This window comes from Pavona decussata, unplaced genomic scaffold (assembly GCF_977016875.1).
Source record: "Pavona decussata unplaced genomic scaffold, jaPavDecu1.1 SCAFFOLD_102, whole genome shotgun sequence".
Taxonomy (NCBI): domain Eukaryota; kingdom Metazoa; phylum Cnidaria; class Anthozoa; order Scleractinia; family Agariciidae; genus Pavona; species Pavona decussata.
In genome coordinates this window covers 6,966,299-6,988,983 of record NW_028145517.1, presented here as the reverse complement: position 1 = coordinate 6,988,983, position 22,685 = coordinate 6,966,299, and the positions used below count along the sequence as shown (strand labels likewise).

Here is a 22,685-nt window from a genome sequence, read left to right as displayed (position 1 = left end):
GTATTGGACAAGGACGACGACATAACGCTGTTCAGTGTGGGTAGCTCCTACATGCGTAGGAATTTAAACCGAGTCCGCGACTACTTTGAGGACATGATACCTTTCTATTTTCCTGACGAGTTTAAGGGTCACTTCAGAATTTTCGCACTACTTACGAAAGTTTGCCGTGGCTCCGGTGCAAAAGTGGTGCAAAAGAACATTCAAGTCATCTGTCGCATAATAACAAACGGAACACTGATATTGAGCAGAAGAATTGGAAGCCATGTTGAGTTCGATTTCCGGGCTCTGAGAAACTGGGCGCGAGCAGGATCTAGGAATGGTCGAATGGAACGGAATTTTCCGGTTATTCCGATTTTCCGGAATTTTAGGCCAACCTCGCGAGGTACACCCAAAATTCCGGAATGAAATTCCGGAAAATGTCTGTTCCATTCGCTTCCAAACCAGGAATTTCCGGAATTTTTGGTCGAATGGAAAGCGCCCGGTTACAGTTGTTCAGTGCCACATTGGCTTATTGATTTGAGCCGTCGCTGCCAAACACGAACACTCAAAACAACACGACAGAAACAAAGTCACACGTTTTTCTCCATTTTACTGGTCGACTACTTCATTTAAGAAGATAAAGGAGCTGTATGGTATGATTTGCACTATTTTTTCCAGCGACATCGAAATGGTATGCAAATTTGTTGCACATGTTTCGTAGGCTAGGCTAATTGACCGGAATAACCATATTATTTTAGAGCAGAGTAGAAAAGAAATCTGGCATCGAAAAACATTGAATGGCTGTCTTGAGTCCGTCTGATTAGTTTTACGGCCCAATATGTGATGTTTGGAAACATTCACGGGCACCAGATGTCAAGTGTTTGTTAATCGGTTCTGATCTCATAATTCGTGACGTGAATTGCGAGCCGCAAGTATTGCACGCATATTCGATCTTCCTTGAGTGGGAAAGAGTTTGAATCAGAGCTTGAAACTTGGCACAAATAAAGTTCTTTCCTTCGTCTTTTGAGCTATGAGATTTAATTTAGAGAAAGTTACATACCAGAAACACTTTTATTTCAATGAAAATAGGCATTGGTTTCACGGTCATTTTGAGCAGCGTACACAAATCTGCATGCTTTAGAAAGCAGCCAGCGAGTTTGGAATGTTTGTTGTATTAATTCTCTTGTGAGATGGTTGGTCTAGGTTTGTGTAAAGTTCCAAGTTCATTGGGTTGTTTTACACCGTGAACGGGGCTTCGTCCTTTGACCTAAATTTTCGCGGTTTTCATCGGCCCGTGACCGCACCTAGGCCGCATTTCAAACTCTTGCAATTTTCTCAAAAAATAAAATACCTTGGAACTTTAAACTATGATTTTCGAAAATAGTTGATCCAAGTGTATTTTCAGACGAAATATCAGAAATTCGACCAAGTGGTCGCTGAAATGCAGTTCTCGATTCTTACAGGCAGCCGCTCTTAAGTATATCGTAAGTATCTTTTTGCAAGACTTTAGTTTCAGAAAACAAGGCTAATAATAGTGGGTTGTAAATAATTGAAAGGAAAGAAGGAAATGTTAGTATTGTAAGGAAGGTGGTATTGTAAGTAATGTAGTATTGCAAGTACTGTAGTATTGTAAGTAACGTCGTACCGTAGTATTGTAAGTAATTGTTGTATTGTAAGTACTGTAGTATTGTAAGTAATGTCGTATTGTAAGTACCGTATTATTGTAAGTATGTCGTATTGTAAGTACTGTAGTTTTTGTAAATACTGTAGTATTGTAAGTAATGTAGTAAAGCAAGTACTGTAGTATTGTAAGTACTGTGGTATTCAAGTCATGTAGTAATGCAAGTACTGTACTGTAGTATTGCAAGTAAATAAATGATTTAAAAAAAATCGACTTTTTGCCAAGGGGTAAGCCCACGGTTTTTGGTCAAAAATGACCAAATTTTGAAGTCGGCATTTTTCACTGGTTTATGTCCCTAGGTATCTCGGCGTGTCGTAAAACTCTTTTTGGAATCATTTTTAACTGCAAATAACGCCCTGACAAAAATTGAAAGAATTTTCGTTTTTCCCCTTATCCACGCTCCATCTTTTCTGGGCTATTTCAGTGTCCCTAGTACCTTGTGAGACCTAAAACGTGTCTCAGGGACGTTGTCAGATCTACTGACTTGATTGGAAGCTTTTAGAAAAATATTTGTTTTACGTCCAAAAACCAACTTTTTGCCAAGGGGGTAAGCCCACTGTTTTTCGTCAAAAATGGCCAAATTTTGAAGTCGTCATTTTTCGCTCATTTAATTCCCTAGGGATCTTGGGGTGTCTTGAAAATCCCTTTGGGATCATTTTGTATTGAAAATAAAGCCCTGACAAAAAATTGAAAGAATTTTCTTTATTGTCCTTATGCAAGCTCCATCTTCTCTCGGCTATTTCTTTGCCCCTGGTCCCTTGGGACACCTAAAACGTGTCTCATGGGACGTTTTCAGGCATACTGATTTGATTGGAAGCTTTTAAAGGAATATTTGGTTTTCGTCCAAAAATCGACCTTTTGCCAAGAGGTAAGCCCACGGTTTCTGGTAAAAAATGACCAACTTTTGAAGTCGGCATTTTTCACTCCTTTATGTCCCGAGGGCTCACGGCGTGTCGTAAAACTCTCTGGGATCATTTTTAATTGCAAATAACAATCTGACAAAGATTTAAAACAATTTCCTTTTTTGAACTTATCCAGGCTTCATCTTTTCTGGGCTATTTCTTTTTCCCTGGTCCCTTGGGAGACCTAAAAATTGTCTCAGGGGACGTTTTCGGATCTACTGATTTGATTGGAAGCTTTTCGTCCAAAAATCGATATTGGCCAGAGGGTAAGCCCACAATTTTTGGTCAAAAATGACCAAGTCGGCATTTTTCAGTCCTTTATAGTCCTAGGAATATCGGCGTGTCGTAGAACTCCCTTTGGGATCATTTTTAAGTGCAAATAACGACCTGAGAAAAAAATTAAAAGAATTTACGTTTTTGCCCTTATCCACGCTCCATCTTTTTCTGGGATATTTCTTTGTCCCTGGTTCCTTGGGAGACCTAAAACGTGTCTCAGGGGACGTTTTCGGATCTACTGATTGGATTGGAAGCTTTTAAAAGAATGTTTGTTTTTCGTCCACAAATCGACTTTTTGCCAAGGGGTAAGCCCACGGTTTTTGGTCAAAAATGACCAAATTTTGAAGTCGGCATTTTTCACTCCTTTATGTCCCTAGGGATGTCGGCGTGTCGTAAAACTCTCTTTGGGATCATTTTTAATTGTAAATAACAATCATACAAAGAATTAAAAGATTTTTCTTTTTTGCCCTTATCCACGCTCCATCTTTTCTGGGCTATTTCTTTTTCCCTGGTCCCTTGGGAGACCTTTAGCGTGTCTCAGGGGACGTTTTCGGATCTACTAATTCGATTTGAAGCTTTTAGAAGAATATTTGTTTTTCGTCCAAAAATCGTCTTTTTGCCAACGGGTAAGCCAACGGTTTTTGGTCAAAAATGACCAAATTTTAAAGTTGTTTTTTTTTTTTTTTTTGATGAAAATGAAATCACAGTTTAATTTTACATTCGTTTTATACTCACAAATCTTAGTCTCTGCCTTTATATCTTACTGCTTTCATTAAGTATTTGAGAATGTTAACTTTCAAGACTGTCACAAATTAATTTTTTTTTTTTAATACTCAACTTTATTTCAATTCTACGTCATGTTAACATTCCTTTTATTTAAGTATTTTTTTTTTACATTTGTATTTGATGAGTGACAACACATATGTATATATGCAAAGTAAAACAAACATACAAACAGTATTATATGTACAGCCAAGGAAAATTAAAAGATTACAATTTACATGCACTGTCAAAACACACTCTCTCTCGCTCTCTCACTCTCTCTTCCTCTCTCTCTCTCTCTCTCTCACACACACCTACGGAAGGCTACTTGGAGGCAAAAAAAACCTAATAGGTACAGTTACGATTGCTTGTACTTCAATTAGAGCATTGATCAACTACCCATAACACTGATTAACTTTTTCCATGCAAATAAGGCTCTGACAAAAAATTGAAAGAATTTTCGTTTTTGCCCTTATCCACGATCCATCTTTTCTGGGTTATTTCTTTGCCCCCGGTCCTTTGGGAGACCTCAAACGTGTCTCAAAGGACGTTTTTGGATCTAGTGATTCGATTGGAAGCTTTTAAAAGAAATTTTTTTTCGTCCAAAAATCGACTTTTTGCCTACTGGTTTTGGTCAAAAATGACCAAATTTTGAAGTCGGCATTTTTAACTTCTTTATGTGCCCTTGGATCTCGGCCTGGCGTAAAACTCCCTTTGGGATCATTTTTAATGGCAAATGACGACCTGTCAAAAAATTGAAAGAATTTCCTTTTTCCCTTTATCTAAGATCCATTTTTTTTCTAGGCTAATTCTTTGTGCTTGGTCCCTTGGGAGACCTAAACCGGGTCTCAGATGACGTTTTCGGATCTACTGATTCGATTGGAAGCTTTTAAGAGAATATTTGTTTGTAGCTCAAAAATCGACTTTTTGCCAAGGGGTAAGCCCACGGTTTTTGGTCAAAAATGACTAAATTTTGACGTTGACATTTTCACTTCTTTATGTCCCTAGGAATCTCGGCGTGTCGTAAAACTCCCTTTGGGATCATTTTTGCAAATAACGCCCTGACAAAAAAGTGAACGAATTTTCTTCTTTGCCCTTATCCACGCTCCATCTTTTTCTGGGCTATTTCTTTGTGCCTGGTCCCTTGGGATACCTAGAACGTGTCTCACGGGACGTTTTCGGATCTACTAATCCGATTGAATACTTTAAAAAGAATATTTGTTTTTCGTACAAAAATCGACTTTTGGCCAAGGGGTAAGCTTACGGTTTTTGGTCGAAAATGACCAAATTTTGAAGTCGGTACTTTTCATTCCTTTATGTCCCTAGGGATCTCAGCGTGTCGTAAAACTCCCTTTAATATCATTTTTAAGTGCAAATAACGCCCTGACAAAAAATTGAAATAATTTTCTCTTTTCCTCTTATCCAGGATCTATTTCAGGTCTCTGGTCCCTTGGGAGACCTAAAACGTGTCACAGGAAACGTTTTCGGATTTACTGATTTGTTTGGACGCTTTTAAAAGAATATTGGTTTTTCGTCCAAAAATCGACTTTTTAATAGGCCCACGATTTTTGGTCAAAAATGACCAAATTTTGAAGTCGGCATTTTACACCTTTTCATGTCCCTAGGGATCTCGGGGTGCCTTAAAACTCCCTGTGCGATCAGTTTTAAGTGCAAATAACGACCTTACCAAAAACTGAAAAAAATTTTGGTTTTGCCCTTATCCACGCTCCATTTTTTCTGGGCTATTTCATTGTGCGTGGTCCCTTGGGAGACCTAAAACGTGTCTCACGGGACGTTTTCGGATCTACTAATCCGATTGAATACTTTTACAAGAATTTTTTTTTCGTCCAAAAATCGAATTTTTGCCAAGGGGTAAGCCCACCGTTTTTGGTCAAAAATGACCAAATTTTGAAGTCGGCATTTTTCACTCCTTTATGTCCCTAGGGATCTAAGCGTGTCGTTAAACTCCCTTTGGGATCATTTTTAAGTGCAAATGACGCCCTGATAAAAAATTGAAAGAATTTCTTTTTTTCTTCTTATCCAGGATCCATCTTTTCTGGGCTATTTCTTTTCGCATGGTCCGTTGGGAGACCTAAAACGTGTCTCAGGGGACGTTTTCGGATCTACAGACTCGATTAGAAGCTTTTAAAAGAATATTTGTTTTTAGTCCAAAAATCGACTTTTGCCAAGGGGTAGGGCCACTGTTTTTGGTCAAAAATGACCAAATTTTGAAGTCGGCATTTTTAACTTCTTTATGTCCATAGGGATCTCAGCGTGTCGTAAAACTTCCTGCCCAAATGACGCCCTGTCAAAAAATTGAAAGAATTTCCTTTTTTTCCCCTTATCCAGGATCTATCTTTTCTAGGCTAATTTTTTGTGCATGGTCCCTTGGGAGACCTAAACCGTGTCTCAGGGGACGTTATCGGATTCACTGATTCGATTGAAAGCTTTTAAAAGAATATTTGTTTATAATTCAAAAATCGACTTTTTGCCAAGGGGTAAGCACACGGTTTTTGGTCAAAAATGACTTAATTTTGAAGTTGGCATTTTCACTCCTTTATGTCCCTAGGGATTTCGGCGTGTCCTAAAACTCCCTTTGGGATCAGTTTTAAGTGGAAATAACGCCCTGTCAAAAAATTGAAAGATTTTTCGTTTTCGCCTTTATCCAAGCTCCACCTCTTCTGGGCTATTTGTTTGTCCCTGGTCCCTTGGGAGACCTAAAACGTGTCTCAAGGGACGTTTTCGGATCTACTGATTCGATTGGAAGCTTTCAAAAAAATATTTGTTTTTCGTCCAAAAATCGACTTTTTGCTAAGGCCCACGATTTTTGGTCAAAAATGACCACATTTTGAGGTCGGCATTTTTCACGCCTTTATGTCCCTAGAAATCTCGAGCTGCCGTAAAACTCCCTTTGCGATCAGTTTTAAGTGCAAATAACAACCTGACAAAAAATTGAAAGAATTTTTGGTTTTGCCCTTATCCACGCTCCATCTTTTTCTAGGTATTTCTTTTCCCTGTTCCCTTGGGAGACCTAAAACATATCTCAGGGGACGTTTTCTATTCTACTGATTCGATTGGAAGGTATTTCTTTTCCCTGTTCCCTTAAGAGACCTAAAACATGTTTTATGGGACGTTTTCGGATCTACTGATTCGATTTGAAGCTTTTAAAATAATATTTGTTTTTCGTCCAAAAATCGACCTTTTGCCAAGGCGTAAGCCAACGATTTTTGGTCAAAAATGTTTTAAGTTTTAAATGCAAATAACGCTCTGACAAAAAATTGAAAGAACTTTCGTTTTTGCCTTTATCCACGATCCATCTTTTCTGGGCTATTTTTTTTGCCCTTGGTCCTTTGGGAGACCTAAAACTTGTCTCAAGGGACGTTTTTGGATCTACTGATTCGATTCGAAGCTTTTAAAAGAATTTTTTTTTCGTCCAAAAATCGACTTTTTACCAAGGGGTAAGCCCACGGTTTTTGGTCAAAAATGACCAAATTTTGATGTCGGCATTTTTCACTCCTTTATGTCCCTAGGGATCTTGGCGTGTCGTAAAACGCCCTTTGGGATCATTTTTAAGTGCAAATGACGCCCTAATAAAAAATTGAAAGAATTTCGTTTTTTTCTTCTTACCCAGGATCCATCTTTTCTGGGCTATTTCTTTTCGCCTGGTCCGTTGGGAGACCTAAAACGTGTCTCAGGAGACGTTTTCGGATCTACTGACTCGATTAGAAGCTTTTAAAAGAATATTTGTTTTTAGTCCGAAAATCGACTTTTTGCCAAGGGGTAAGCCCACGGTTTTTGGTCAAAGATGACCAAATTTTGAAGTCGGCATTTTTCACTCCTTTATGTCCCTAGGGATCTTGGCGTGTCGTTAAACTCCATTTGGGATCATTTTTAAGTGCGAATGATGCCCTGAAAAAAAATTGAAAGAATTTCTTTTTGTCCCCTTATCCAGGATCCATCTTTTCTGGGTTATTTCTTTTCGCATGGTCCGTTGGGAGACCTAAAACGTGTCTCAGGGGACGTTTTCGGATCTACGGACTTCGATTAGAAGCTTTTAAAAGAATATTTGTTTTTAGTCCAAAAATCGACCTTTTGCCAAGGCGTAAGCCAACGATTTTTGGTCAAAAATGACCAAATTTTGAAGTCGGCATTTCTCACTCCTTCATGTCCTTAGGAATCTCGGCGTGCCGTAAAACTCTCCTTGGGATCAGTTTTAAGTGCAAATAACGCTCTGACAAAAAATTGAAAGAACTTTCGTTTTTGCCTTTATCCACGATCCATCTTTTCTAGGCTATTTTTTCTGTCCTTGGTCCGTTGGGAGACCTACAGCTTGTCTCAAGGGACGTTTTTGGATCTACTGATTCGATTCGAAGCTTTTAAAAGAATTTTTTTTCGTCCAAAAATCGACTTTTTGCCAAGGAGTAAGCCCACGTTTTTTGGTCAAAAATGACCAAATTTTGAAGTCGGCATTTTTCACTCCTTTATGTCCCTAGGGATCTTGGCGTGTCGTAAAACGCCCGTTGGGGTCATTTTTAAGTGCAAATGACACCCTGATAAAAAATTGAAAGAATTTCTTTTTGTCTCCTTATCCAGGATCCATCTTTTCTGGGCTATTTCTTTTCGCCTGGTCCGTTGGGAGACCTAAAACGTGTCTCAGGGGACGTTTTCGGATCTACTGACTCGATTAGAAGCTTTTAAAAGAATATTTGTTTTTAGTCCAAAAATCGACTTTTTGCCAAGGGGTAAGCCCACAGTTTTTGGTCAAAAATGACCAAATTTTGAAGTCGGCATTTTTCACTCCTTTATGTCCCTAGGGATGTTGGTGTGTCGTAAAACGCCCTTTGGGATCATTTTTAAGTGCAAATGACGCCCTGATAAAAAATTGAAAGAATTTCTTTTTTTCTTCTTACCCAGGATCCATCTTTTCTCGGCTATTTCTTTTCGCATGGTCCGTTGGGAGACCTAAAACGTGTCTCAGGGGACATTTTCTAATCTACTGATTCGATTGGAAGCTTTTAAAAAAAATATTTGTTTTTAGTCCAAAAATCGACGTTTTGCCAAGGGGTAAGCCCACGGTTTTGGTCAAAAATGACTAAATTTTGAAGTCGGCATTTTTCACTCCTTTATGTCGCTAGGGATGATCATTTTTAAGTGCGAATGACGCCCTGATAAAAAATTGAAAGAATTTCTTTTTGTCCCCTTATCCAGGATCCATCTTTTCTGGGCTATTTCTTTTCGCATGATCCGTTGGGTGACCTAAAACGTGTCTCAGGGGACGTTTTTGGATCTACTGACTCGATTGGGAGCTTTTAAAAGAATATTTGTTTTTAGTCCAAAAATCGACCTTTTGCCAAGGCGTAAGCCAACGATTTTTGGTCAAAAATGACCAAATTTTGAAGTCGGCATTTTTCACTCCTTTATGTCCCTAGGGATCTTGGCGTGTCGTTAAACTCCCTTTGGGATCATTTTTAAGTGCGAATGACGCCCTGATAAAAAATTGAAAGATTTTCTTTTTTTTCCCTTATCCAGGATCCATCTTTTCTGGGCTATTTCTTTTCGCATGGTCCGTTGGGAGACCATAAACGTGTTTCAGGGGACGTTTTCGGATCTACTGACTCGATTAGAAGCTTTTAAAAGAATATTTGTTTTTAGTCCAAAAATCGACCTTTTGCCAAGGCGTAAGCCCACGGTTTTCGGTCAAAAATGACCAAATTTTGAAGTGTGCTTTTTTTACTCCTTTATGTCCCTAGGGATCTGGTCGTGTTGTTAAACTCCCTTTGGGATCATTTTTAAGTGCAAATAAAGACCTGACAAAAAATTGAAAGAATTTCCTTTTCCGCTCCTAAAGAAGTGTTCATCTCCAATGGTGGGAAAAGCACCATCTTGTATTCTTAATTTGTGTTAGTGTTGTCCGTGGCACCTGTCTTATGCTTTATACTATTGAAAAATCTTCCTCTTGTTGTAAGGAGTGCCGTATCCATTAAGTCTTTTAAAAACAAGCTTAAAACCTTTTTATTAAATATTGAGTTTAAATGAATGATCTTGAATTATTTCTTTTTGTTATCTTATCTTTTTTTACATTACTATTCAATATTGTGAGAGCATTGAGTTTTAAGTAATGCACTAGAAATAGATTATTATTATTATTATTATTATTATTATTATTATTATTATTATTATTATTATTGTTGTTGTTGTTATTGTTATTATTATTATAAAATGGCAGTTAAAACTTCTGGATGCCCAGATTACCTAAACAATGATTGGGCGGCCAGCCGTAGCCAATCAATGTAACGACCAAAGTCCATACAATTAACCTCCGAACTTCGAATCATAAAAATCCTAATAATTAAATTCTAACACTATTTATTATCCACAAAATCCTTAATCTAAATACTAAAAGTTCTGTTCATCGCGATGAAAACACTTAAAAAATAAATAAAAGAAAAGTATAATAAAACGCCTAATGTCCATTATTTCAAAAGCTTAAAGCGCCTGGCAATGTTGAGTGAGCTTGTGGACCCATCTATGGAGGCAGTGAGACTGTTTGAAGAGAAGTCAGTGAGTATTATTATTATTATTATTATTATTATTATTATTATTATTATTATTATTATGCGCAGTGTACGACATATGAATGTATATAAAATTAGCCACATAGGGCGCAAAGCGTAACCTATGTTGCTCTACCCGAATATAATAATAATAATAATAATAATAATAATAATGATAATAATAATAATAATAATAATAATAATAATAATGATAATAATAATAATAATAATAATAATAATAATAATAATAATAATAATAATAATAGAAAAAACCAGGAAAGATTTATTACTCGACGTTTCGGGGTCATCGTGACTCCATTATCAAGAGACTAGTACATTGTACCCTTGGAGGAAACAATACAGATCTTAGCTGAAAAAGCCTTTGCCCAGGATTGGTTCAACGAGACGCACAGCTTGAACCTCTCTAAAAGGGACCTAATCGACCTCCTCCGAGCAGCCACGAAAAACCAGCTTTTCCAGTTTGACGGTGCTTTATATGAGCAGACCGATGGAGTCGCTATGGGTTCTCCCCTTGGACCGTTGCTGGCTAACGTCTTCATGTGCTCGATTGAGGAAAACCTCAAACAACACGGTCAACTTCCGCGGTATTACCGGAGGTACGTCGATGACACTCTGACCGTAATGCCTCATAGGGTGACCGCTGGCCAGTTTCTAGACACCCTTAACTCTACCCATCCCTCCCTCAAGTTTACCATGGAAGTCGAACGGGAAGGATCCCTTCCCTTTCTAGGAACTGAACTGATTAACCGTGCACCAAAGATTGAGAGCAAGGTCTACATCAAAAGAACCAACACGGGTCTCCCTCTGCATTTCCAGAGTCATGCTGACAATAAGTACAAGCGCAGCCTAGTTAACACCATGGTGGATCGCGCGTATCGATTATCTTCTAACTGGTCTTTCTTCTCCGAGGAATGTGACCACCTTAGAGAGGTTTTTCATAACTTGAAATACCCAAAGCCACTGGTTGAAACGACAATCAAGCGGTTCGTTGAGAGAAGGATTTCATCTGCAGAGCTCTGTCCATCACCAGACGTACCATCGGAGATTGTGAAATTAGTGTTACCCTTCAAGGACCAGTCGTCAGCTAATCATGTTAAACAACAACTGAACAGTCTAAGCTCGAAGTTAAGCGTGACTGTCCAACCAGTGTTTGTTAGCCCTAAGCTCGAGCAACAACTTAAGCAACACGAAATTAAGCCCCCTATTGTTAACCAAAAATGTATCGTTTATGAATTTAAATGTAACCTGTGTGATGCAGGGTATGTGGGCTATACACGTGGTCACTTACACGAGCGCGTAGAAGGGCACACTAGAAAATCATCTTCTATTTACAAACACTACAACCTCCAACACAATAGTGAAATGTCTGAACGCTTCATCAAGCAATTCAACGTCATCGCGAAATGTAGCGGCAAATTTGATTGCCTAGTTAAAGAAATGCTGTATATTCGCATGCGTGAGCCAACACTGAACGTGCAAACGCCCAATCACCCAAGGTGTTTGTTTAAGCCGTTCATTCTAATTTATGCTTTTCTTGTACCAAAAAATAAGCCGTAGGATGAAAAAGGTACGTTGTGGCTGTTACTCAGTCGGTGTTACCGACGAACTGGTAGATAATTAGTTTCATTTTTCTCTCCTTTTTTTTTGGGGGGGGGGGGGTGGTTTTTTACCCGAGATGTCTTTCAATGCCTTGCAATAAAGGTAACTTCCTTTTGTGTCGCTTTTGTTAACTCCACAGAAATCGTCCAAAATGCCTTAGGAAACAATTGCCGTTTTGGACTCTACTAAGGCTAGGAGTGTGGAAATGGATACATTCTTGGGGGTAAGTCTGGAGGGGCTGCACAAACAGATTCAACATATTGGTCTCAGCATACCAGAAAATGACCAAAGTAACTTTCTCAGCTACCCGATTAGCCCAACTGAAATGAAAGTTCTATACTCTTTTTTTATACATAAACGTCCTACTGCATTGATTCAATCAATTCCGCATCCGATGCCGGCGCTGGCCCTCCACTATCTGTACTACAGACCAGCTGAGAATTAAAAATGTTCTTTAGGTAAAAAGTTCCCGACGAAACCTATAACTAGACCCAGAAGAGTGAGCCAAATGGATTTCAGTTGTGTTTTGTAGGCCAGCAACCTTGAATCCTACGCTACCACAGATCGTTGGTGCATTTCTAGGTCATAATTCATTTCTTCACTCACTCGCTCACCCACCCACCCACCATCCAGCCAACCATCCACCTGTCCAGCATTAAGCCCCACCCCTCCGCCAAGCCCATCCGTCCGTTGCACGTCCGTCTGTTCAGTCAGTCAGATAGTCCGTGGGTCAGTCATCAGTGGGTAAGTGACTCATTCGTTCGCTGACTCATCCATTCACGAGCTTTGCATTTACTCAGTCACCCATCAGTCTGTCCGTCCACTCATTCAGTAAGTCAGTTAGACAGACACAATGATATAGACAGATAATGAACGATACATCAACCATACCGTCGTTCAGTGGAACCGATACATTTTTATTGTAGCTAAGTATTGCTATCAATTACAATCATTTTCCTGTTAGCCATTAAAAAGGCACGTGCATAACAAATTGGAATAAAATTTTGGCCTAAAAACTATAAAAGATACCGCACTTGTATAATCTACAACACCTACCACTTCCCTTAGGCCAAGCTGCCATAAAAGGCAGACCTTGGCGGTGGCCATTTAATGAGACTTACTGGGAATCTTGACTACAAAGCTAATCAATCAACTTAAAAAAAATCTTTAAAAAGTAAGAAACATAAACTTGGTTTGTTCCCATGCAAATCAGAGACTTTTGTCGTAACTTAAATCTAACCTAAAAAGAATTGTCTCTACAGTATTAATTGTTTCCGTAAGCGTAAGTTCGTTTACGCCCTCTATCTCTATAACAAAATACCCGAGATTTTCTATGCATTTCAGCAACCCGTCCTCAATGCCATCAATCTTAGGTATAAATGGGATAATCATATAAAATTGTCGTCGCTAACCTGCTGAGAGGTCAACTGAAGTCGTGAAAGCCTAGTATATTGGCCTGTTTTTATAAAAATAAAATCATTTTTGATCATAAAGTATTCATCTACATCTATTTAAATCGGTTCACTGCTAGTTCTATTTTTTGAAGTCATACAGACTGGACCTGAGGGGACGTAGCCATTGCGTGGATCCCCGAACACTGTCACAAAGCTTTCCTGATATTCACCCGAAACGTCATGTAAAAAAATTTCATGCTATATTTAACAAACGCCAGATATACACAGAATAACGCAGAGAAATCTAAACGAAAGTAGTTCTGGTAAAGCAAATCTCGAACGAGTACATAACTGAGTAGACAGATCCGCCTCCTAATCTCCTCGATATCAAGCTCTGACAACCAACCTTTTTTTTCGCAGCTCTAACTTGATCTAATAATTTTTGCCTGATGATGATGTCTTGTCCACGCACCATTCTTCTTCCAAAAAGCCTCAAACTTTGGGGTCCTACTAATATAGCATATTTCAACACAAGGATGTTTGTTGAAAGGCCAATTCATTTTATTATTATTATCATCATCAGTGTTAAACTGAAAAGTCGTTTTATTACTCCAAGTATCTGAAGGTCTCTATGCGATTTTTAGGTTGTACAAAACTTGAGGAAGATAAAGGCGTTTTCCACTGTGCCTTTCACTTGTGTTTGCAACTATCAACCGGAAGCATACCTCTAAACACTTCACGTAAAGAAATGCAGCAACAAGAGTCGACATACTTTTCACGCGATATGTCATTTTCAGGAAAACTCTGCATCTTTTTAAGAGAGTAATCACAATCTAAAAACTTGGTTGTGCAAAAAATGTTAGCGTTGTTAACAACCTTGCTCTTTCCTTAGTGTTCGAGAAACCAACTATAAAGGTGAATGGTTTTCAACTTCATTTTTAGTCCCCCTTTCGCAAGGGTTTCTCACAAAGGGTCATTGACTTGTAATCCGTGAAGCATCTGACGTCATTCCATTTCCCTGACTTCAGAATCTCAGTGCACAGTTCGCGACCAAGATCGTTGTTGGGTTCTCCTGGAGCCCAGTTAGTGTAGCCGTCCAAGGCGGTACGATCTACCCACTTGAACTGTGCTTTTGCATGTGCTTTCCTCAGGCCAAGCCACATGCGCATCCTTACACGCGTCATATTTCTGCTTTTGATGTAAGCCTAAAATAATTAATGGCTAGATTTAGCCCTCTGAACTCATACTTAGTCATGGAAGAAAGCTCCTTCATTATTGGCCAAGCCAAATGTGTACAGACGGGCATAAAATAGCACGGTACATTAACGAATGTTGGTCACAACTACTCAAACATTTTTGTAACATGATATTGCTCTTACAACACTGGGAAGAAAAGAATAAGATATGAAATGAAAATCAACAAGAAATGTGTGGAAGGTCAGTGGACCAGCACTTGGGAACGGGGTCACCTCAGTGGATGCGCACGTGGGAGCATGCGTCGTGTGGACTCGACATCGTCGACGCAGTGACGTGAGATCAAGGACATGGGTGACTTTACGAAAAGGGGATATTCCAGGTCTCCCACATACCGTGCGCGCGTCTCGATGTTCCATGCCCAGTTCCTAAGTCCCTTTTGCGACAAAGGTGTGGATCGGGAAGCCGGATACGAGAGGAACACACTAATCTCAAGCGTCCCCACTTCTAACTCCTACAACGATGGGGGTAGTAAAGGGACGTGAAAAGGTATTCAGAAATTAAGAACGGTCGGTCGAATCATCTTGTCTTTCGTAAAATCTTAGTGTAACGCCTTCCAGGTAAAACATGTTGCCTATGGCGAAAAGAAACAAATTTTCATTTCTAGGTAAAGATTAACCAACATATCCGAGTTTTGCAAAACCTTAATTGGATTAAGACATACCTTGGCAAGTTGTACGGTAAAATCGTTTTCTTCCTCTGTAGATATTATCACCATTTCAGAATTCAGCGACTGGCACAATGTACGTGCGGCGTCCCATTTGTATGAGGAAATTTTCACCGCTTGGTAGCAACGTTTGTTAAACTCAGTCCAAGGTGGAAAGCAGGTTTCTGCAGTTGAAAAGTCAATACCACTTTACTAAGTTTCAATTTATGTTTACGCGGACATGAGTAATTGATTGATAAATGTATCAAACTCAGTCGTAGCTCGCTCCTACTAAAGATAAATCACTGACACACGAGTTGATAGTATTTTATCCATCTTATTCTCACTGACAACCTTGAAATCGACACCGAATTAAAACGATTCACCGCGGGTAACCAACCTACTTTTTGGTCTTGTCGAGTAAGATCCAAGCTTTGAAATCCGACAATGTTCTCAATTGAATAGCTTTACACTAGAAAGTACTAAACATCTAAAACATCTACTTAACAGTTAGGTAAGAGAGTTTCGGAATAGCCTCGTACATAAAGCTGGGAAATAATTTGTACTTACTTTCACAGTAAAAGTCCTGTGTCGTCCAGTTGCCTTCATCACATTCTAGAGTCCCATTTCCTACTCCTTTGTAACCAATTTTACAGTCCAACGCAATACTGTCGCCAGTACGGTATCGTGTCTTACTTTCTTTTGGCGCTTGGATATGTTTAGTCGTAATGTTGGGTAGTTTGCACGGTTTGGCTACAAAGTAAACGAAACGAAATAACGTCAATTTTGGACGTAGTCTCGAGTCATAGTTTTGGAGCGGTTTGAAGCGCTGAAACTAATTTCGTGCTTCAGTTGCAACTGCTCATGGATGAGCAGACTCCAAACATCACTGACTCGTTTTTTAAAAAGTTAAACATTATTTCTCTTTCATTTTGAGCGAATGAAACTCAGGTTTTTCAGTCATGCTTTAAAGTTCGTGGTGAATGTAATGCCGCCGTCCCAGTTCTGATGTATTTGGTAACGTTACGAATGGGCAAGATTTCCATTTGACGTCTATAAGCGTCTATAAGATTTTCTGTTTCACTATCCCAAAACCTGTGGGTAAGTTATGATTCCCTTGTGAGTTTCGTTTAAAAATTGAAGGGCACAATAAATGTCATTCTACGCAGCACTTATGGCGCAAATGGATCAGAGAAGTAACGCAGTGGTGACTGAGTTCCTAAGGAGCGTTAGGCCTTGGAAGGAAATGGCAAACCACATGAGCAGTTACGAGAGGTAATTTGAAGTTGGAAATTCGTGGGTTTACCTCAGCACTTTGGTTTTCACCACAAAGTAACTTATCTCATTTATCATTTGTCAATCTGCTTTTCTCTGGTCGCGAAGCACTGTTAATAAGGTAGAGCAATGGCTTATTTAATCTGGAGATCGTGCTGTCGATTCTCACCGAGATCTTCAGAAACAAATCTTGATTAAACAATTTTTAAAGTAAGTAAATTAATAGGGAATTAAGCAAAAAAATATATTGTTACGATTTCTCTATAGTTTCCTTTTATATGTTGCATTTGGAAAGTCGTGTTCATGCATGCTTACATATGTCGATACACTGAGACTCTCTAACTGCTCCAGGTGGTGTTGAGGAACGTCGAAAAGGGCACTTCAGGCAGTTAACACTTCTGGCATACGGCTGATATGTGCCAACGGAACATTGCAGGCATGTACCATTTGCCGCATTATAGTAACCTGGGGGACAGTCCACTAAAAACGAGAGGTGGAAAAATTGCATATTTAGTACACAAGAGTCCTTGGTAGAACACAAGGCTTGAAAATAAGAACAGCTGGTTATATCGGTATTGAAGATACCCCATTGAAAGTCACACGAACGCAGCACTTGGTAGAAAGGTTTCGCGTCTTCAACTTTTAGGACCAAAAAGCCGTAATGAGAAACAAAGAAAAATTTCTCACTAATCGACTGCTGTAAATAACGAGGTGAATTTAATTGGGGTGAATTACCCTGAATCGTAGTTGCATGAAAGTTATCTGGGGAAGGTAGGTTTCTCTACTCTTATGCTTCGCTGGCTTAAAATTTGTGAAAGTGTTTGATATGAAAAAAGTTAAGAAATCTCACCACAAATAAATCCGTTCTTATCTGCTTCTGTTCCTGTGGGACATTTCTGGGTCAGAAGTTCAGCTGCAAAACTTCCTTTCATGACAACGATAGACACGTTTTTCCAAAGAAACTGAAATTTTCCTTCCTCGACAGCAGAACGAAGTGAGAGCAAAGATCGGGAAATTTCGTATCGGGAGAGACTAAAGCTGTTCAAGGCCTCAATGTAGCCGGGAGAAGTATGCCCTTTTGCATCAGGTTTAGTGCCTGTGATAATAAAGTGTACTGATGGATTTGGACCTAAGTCGAAATGGAACTTCTCGATACGTTTCCACGACCAATTCATCTTTTCAATAATTCCTCTGAAGGATTGGTTCAAAACGCCATGATCCAGTTGCAAGGTGGGCGTCTGACGGTCCTCAGTACAGTTTGACGAGCTCTCGGGAAGATCCCCGGGTACACATCGGGCGAATTTGAAAGATACCATAACTCGTGGTATCCCTGGAACGAACGCCAAGACTTCCAGTCTTGCCCTCCGACTCTTGACTGTTCCGTGTATGTTTGAAACGTTACAATAGTAAAATCCCGAATCTTCAGAGGTTAAGTTTCTCTTAATCAAAAGGGGCTCCGAGACATTCAGGCGCACTAGTTCCTCAGTGCGCTTATTCGAAGGCATGAAAAACCACTCAGTACGTGATTCAGGTACCCCAGTGCTGATGCATGCCAATGACACTGCTTCAGTTCCCATAAGCACATGCATACCACGTGGATGCTCGATGATACTTGGTGCCTGATGCACTTTAACAACAGTAACATTAGACACTGTATGCCCCCTGTTGTTAGAAACTTCACATTTGTATGCTCCTTCGGTCTGTCTATTCACATTTCTGAGTACAAGTATTTCGTCATTCATATCATCTAAGACCCTTTCGTTTTTAATCCAAGAGATTTCTACGTCCAACGCGTTTTTAACTCTACATGTTAAATTTGCTGTATCACCGGATAAGATGACAACCTCTGCGGGGGAGCTCTCTGTAATGGTTGGTCTTGTGCCGCACAACACTGAATCGTCTTTCGTCTTGTTTAATAACTCCTTAGCGTAAGGTGTTTTTTCTTGTGCTGTGGCAAACGAAATATTCTGCTGTAAAAAACTCGCAAATATCAGTTTCAGCTCTTGAAGTTGTTGCTTTATCTCCAGCGCCCGGTGGCTATGCTCAAATTGGTAGAACTCATCCAAAGTACGAAAGAAGTAGTCAACACAATCCTGGTATCCTGAACACTCTGAAAAGTTCTCGAATCCCGTCAGTACACCAAGCGAGTCACGCCATTGTCCCAAAATAGTGTCCCAGGTTGCCCCCTTCGTGCTTTCATCGTAATGAGATTTTAAAGACTGCATCATCGCTCTGAAGGAGTCCAAAAGCTGTTGAGAGGGCGAAGGTTTTTCTCTGGAATGCTTGTTATGTGAATTAAACTCGCTTAAACTTGATGACATTCCTTGGAAAAGTTCTTTCGTAGTGTTAAGAAGAAAATCCAAAGACTCGATGATATCCTTCAAAAATGCATTCGCTTCGTGGGAGAACAGGCACATGCGTTTTGCAGAATCCACACCAAAGGTATCATCGACTGACTCAATGCGTGTTGACCTTTTTTTTCTTGAATTGCTTTTCCCATAAAGTGTTTTTAAAAGAAGCTTCGCAGCTGACGCTATCGAATAATTGACTCTTTTGAAGTCCATCGGGAATTCAATCAACCTGATTTCTCCTTGCACAGTTTGTACAGTCGCTACGAACGGTAACAATGTTTTGGTTGCCGAGGTCATTGACGTATTAAACGAAAGGCTTTCCACAGAAACCAGTGCACTAACTCCATAACTGTTCATCTTTGTGGCTAATTGTAGTCCAAGTTTCTCTTGAATTTTTATTTTGGTGACGTTCAAGAAATCCTCAACATACTGATGTTCCTGAAGAAATGCACGGGCAAGCTCTACTTGATTTGACGCTATGTTGACCTTTGTCCTTGCTATGTTCACTTCCATTTGAGCAAGACTTAATTGCCTTTCCGTATCCGTCATTAATTGATAGTGTTCAAACAGCGCACTTTCATTGTTCTGTTTTCTTTCCACATCCTGGATAAATTCGGTCATGTTATTTTCACATTCGGAGTTGTGAATGACGCAAAGTTGATCTAAAATCGGAACGTTTATATTGTTGTTGCAACACTGATAAGGACTTTCATATCCCGAAACTACGGTTTCCTGCTTAGGCGAATTTGCACATTCAAAAGTTTTAGTCTTTACTATCTCTTCCTCTACCTTATTTGTTATCTTCGTATATTTCACTTTTACAGTTTTTCCTTTTACTTTAGTAGTAGACCAATCATTAAGCCACCCTGGCGAGGGTTTAGATACATTATATCTGTCAGGTTCCTTGTAAGAGTACTCTGCCTCCTCCATAATTTCTTTTACGGACCTCACTGTAATTTTCTCCACCTTTTCTCTGCAGTCTGGAACAAAGTACGAAGTTTTTATCTCCTTACGACAAACGTTTGGTATGCAAGCTTTTGTCTCCCTGTTGCAGTTTTTCATTTCACAAATGGTTGTTTTCCGGAGGTTTTTGTACTGCATTACTGTGGAGTTAAATTGTAACTTTGCTTGCGCATATTTGACTTGCCTTTGTTTAAGCACATCCATCTTCTGTTTCAATTTCTCAGAGAGCAAGTTAATCGTAATCTGCTTTCTTTCCAAAAGCTTCTCCGCCTCTTTTGTCTTAGTTTTGGCAACGCGGGTCGCGTTTTCGGCCTTTTGAATTCTCTTCTGAGCGTTTTCTGCCGTAAACTGTATATACTTGTTAATTTCTTGTTGAAATAAACTTGGAAGTCGCGATGTCTTGATCATTTTTCCCTCTACTAAATATACGAGCAAGTTCCAATCATTGGTCTCCTTGATCCGTACAACAATTTTCATCTCTGCTGAGAATTGCCTAAAAATGTCTCCTTTAACTTGAACAGATAACTGAGTTCTGTCCAAAGTAGCGTTTACTAACTGACTCAGACCAAGCAGACGAATATTTGCTTCAAACTCAATGGAGACGTACTCAGAGTTGCGCCCGAAAACCATATTGACAGACTGACCATCTTGAAGAGTAAGAATTTTTCCCGGGCTTAAAGACATCGTCTTTAAAGCTGTCCCACTGACGTAAAATGTTGGAGCAGACAAGTGCTGCTTACCGCACATATTCCCATCATGGTGAACAAGTTCTAGGTTTATGTTGTTGAAGCATAATTTGCTCATACAAAGATTGCCGTGGAAATAGATTTTTACACCATGCAGCCTTTGTTCAGTCCTTCCTCCTCTGAGTTTTAAAGGCATGGAATGTGGAAACCCAAACTGGAAGTCTTCAATCATCATATTCAATAGTGAGGCGGGTGTTTCCAAGGACACACGATTCTTCAAAACCTCCACACTCTTCACTAGAAAATCGATCTTCTCGTTTATTTCAGCCGTTAATTCTCTAACCTTATTAATTTCAGCAGCTGGGTTATGAAACAGTGCTCTACGGAACTCGCGGATCTTCCTGTTGAACACTTCTGTCGTTTGAATCCATTTTTCCAACATGTCTTTATCTTCTGGGAATACGGAAATTGCCTCTCGAAAAATGTCTTTTAGTTCAGGTATAAGGAATCTAATGTTTGTAAGAGTACGTCGTATTTCCGCCATATTAGCAACCATATGTTGCTTTCCTCCATAGTAGTTAACACGCGTAATAATATCGATCCGCCCATTTTCTACTGGGCGCACATAAGGATGGAAAGGTGTTTTGCGAAAAGAGTCACCTTTAAACTTATTAAATGTGATGAGGACGCCTTGCCATCTATCTTCACAACGATCAGGTCCTGGAGAATAAAAAATAAAATGGAAGGAAACTGTGTAAACTAAAATAAAACAAGAAAGAGACTAATAACTTCTTGGGAGAAGTTTGATAGATCTTATTCAATATAAGTTATTGAAACGCATGTATATCTCGAAAAAAGAAAACTTCCTACGGAATGGCCTACAGATGATTCTGCTCACTAAGAAAAGTGGCAACCTTGCCAGCGTGGTTTGGTGTAGTTGTCATCATGCCCGACTAGCATAAGATGGAGACAGGAGACATGGGTTCGATTCCTGCTCGGAACATGTTTTTCTTTTCATGTAAGGTGTGGGTCGAAAGTTATGTTACACAGTGTTGGACTGCGAAATGTTTACGTAATCATTTATTTGTACTAAGGCTTTCTTTGCTTCGAAAAACTTCCGTAATTGCTGTTAGGACACGTTTAAAGATACCAATGTAGAAACTGAGAACTTTGTTCAGTCATTTTTGATCTTTTGGTCAGCTTCTCGTGAACCGGCTGAACTATAAATACTTTTAGCATGACTTGGCTTCTGCTACATCATTAGTCAATCTGAGATCGGGCACCAGTAAACCTTGCTTGCAGAGCTGTAAACTTCGTCGTTCATCTGCCTTGATTTTGCCGCGTTACGTTGGTAACAAACACCGACGCTGACCTTACAGCATTGTAACACGACTGTCTTGTAACACCGTTATAAACAACGCACGTTGGGACCTACAGCAATAATTATTAATAACAAAGTGTATTAAGCTAGCTATACTAATTAAGGCTCAGCTGAGTAAAAGTAACTATGTCGCCGATTCAAAAGCAGCGTTTAAAATCTATTACGTCGATTAACATTTCGTAGCATCGTTGAGCTCAATTCAGGAATTCAACACGTGAGTAAGGAAAGGGGTGGGCTGTGGAGGTCACGCATGACGGTACTTGTAGATTATCTTTCTGTCTAATGTTATATGCGTGAATGCCCGAGCGCTTAGCTAATTTAGATTCTTAGTAACTGGGAGCTAAACCGTTAAGACATTTAAATACCATAGCAACAACTCTTAGATGAAGGGGGCTCTTAACTAGCAGCCATTCGTGTTCCCTGAGGACTGGTGAGATGTGGTCACAATTCTTAGTCCCCGTTAGGGTACGAGCGGCAAAGGTCTGCGCTAGTTGCAACTTTTGAATGTTCTCTTTTATAGTACCTGACCACACAGAAGTGCCTTGAATTGGAAGATTTGATAAACACGTCCGAGTTTAAGCTTATTAATTAGTCACAACAGCAGTAACAACAAAGGTCAGTCAGTCAGTCAGTCAGTCTAGTCAGTCGGTTGATCGATTTTTCGGTATTACAATTTAGTTTTCCTTTCTTTCATTAAGCTCTCTTCTTTCAACAAGCGGTACAGCTTACCTCCAATCCTGGCCTTTCCTATGATCTCTGACGAACTGAGCTCCAAGGTGAAGTCCTGACGAAGAGCTCTTCCAGTAATGGTATATAACACCTCTCCTTTAAAAAGCATTTCCAACGGCCGAGACAGGCGATCAACAAAAAGCTTTTCAAGATAAAAAAAAAAAAATTTAATCTTTAAAATAGTTCGGCATTGGAGTTAAGTTGCACTTAGACAGTTTGAAATGAATGAAAC

At 39.4% G+C, this 22,685-nt stretch overlaps 2 protein-coding genes across 2 annotated transcripts in view; one reads left to right on the top strand and one right to left on the bottom strand.

Moving 5' to 3' along the window:
- Window positions 1-10,498: 10,498 nt before the first annotated feature.
- On the top strand, window positions 10,499-11,732 carry LOC146471981 (uncharacterized). Its single transcript, XM_085120749.1, has one exon. The coding sequence runs from the start codon at window positions 10,674-10,676 to the stop codon at window positions 11,730-11,732; it is 1,059 nt and encodes a 352-aa protein (XP_084976875.1). The 5' UTR covers window positions 10,499-10,673.
- A 938-nt stretch (window positions 11,733-12,670) lies between these two features.
- The window catches only part of LOC146471979 (uncharacterized), a 50,564-nt gene continuing 40,549 nt past the window's right edge, over window positions 12,671-22,685 (bottom strand). The window contains exons 15-20 of the mRNA XM_085120536.1: window positions 22,454-22,595; window positions 17,194-21,063; window positions 16,659-16,823; window positions 15,639-15,821; window positions 15,087-15,253; window positions 12,671-14,373 (exon numbers count right to left, since the gene is read on the bottom strand). Coding sequence (XP_084976662.1) covers window positions 14,107-14,373; window positions 15,087-15,253; window positions 15,639-15,821; window positions 16,659-16,823; window positions 17,194-21,063; window positions 22,454-22,595 — 4,794 coding nt within the window. The 3' untranslated portion in view covers window positions 12,671-14,106. The remainder of the gene's footprint in view (window positions 14,374-15,086; window positions 15,254-15,638; window positions 15,822-16,658; window positions 16,824-17,193; window positions 21,064-22,453; window positions 22,596-22,685) is intronic.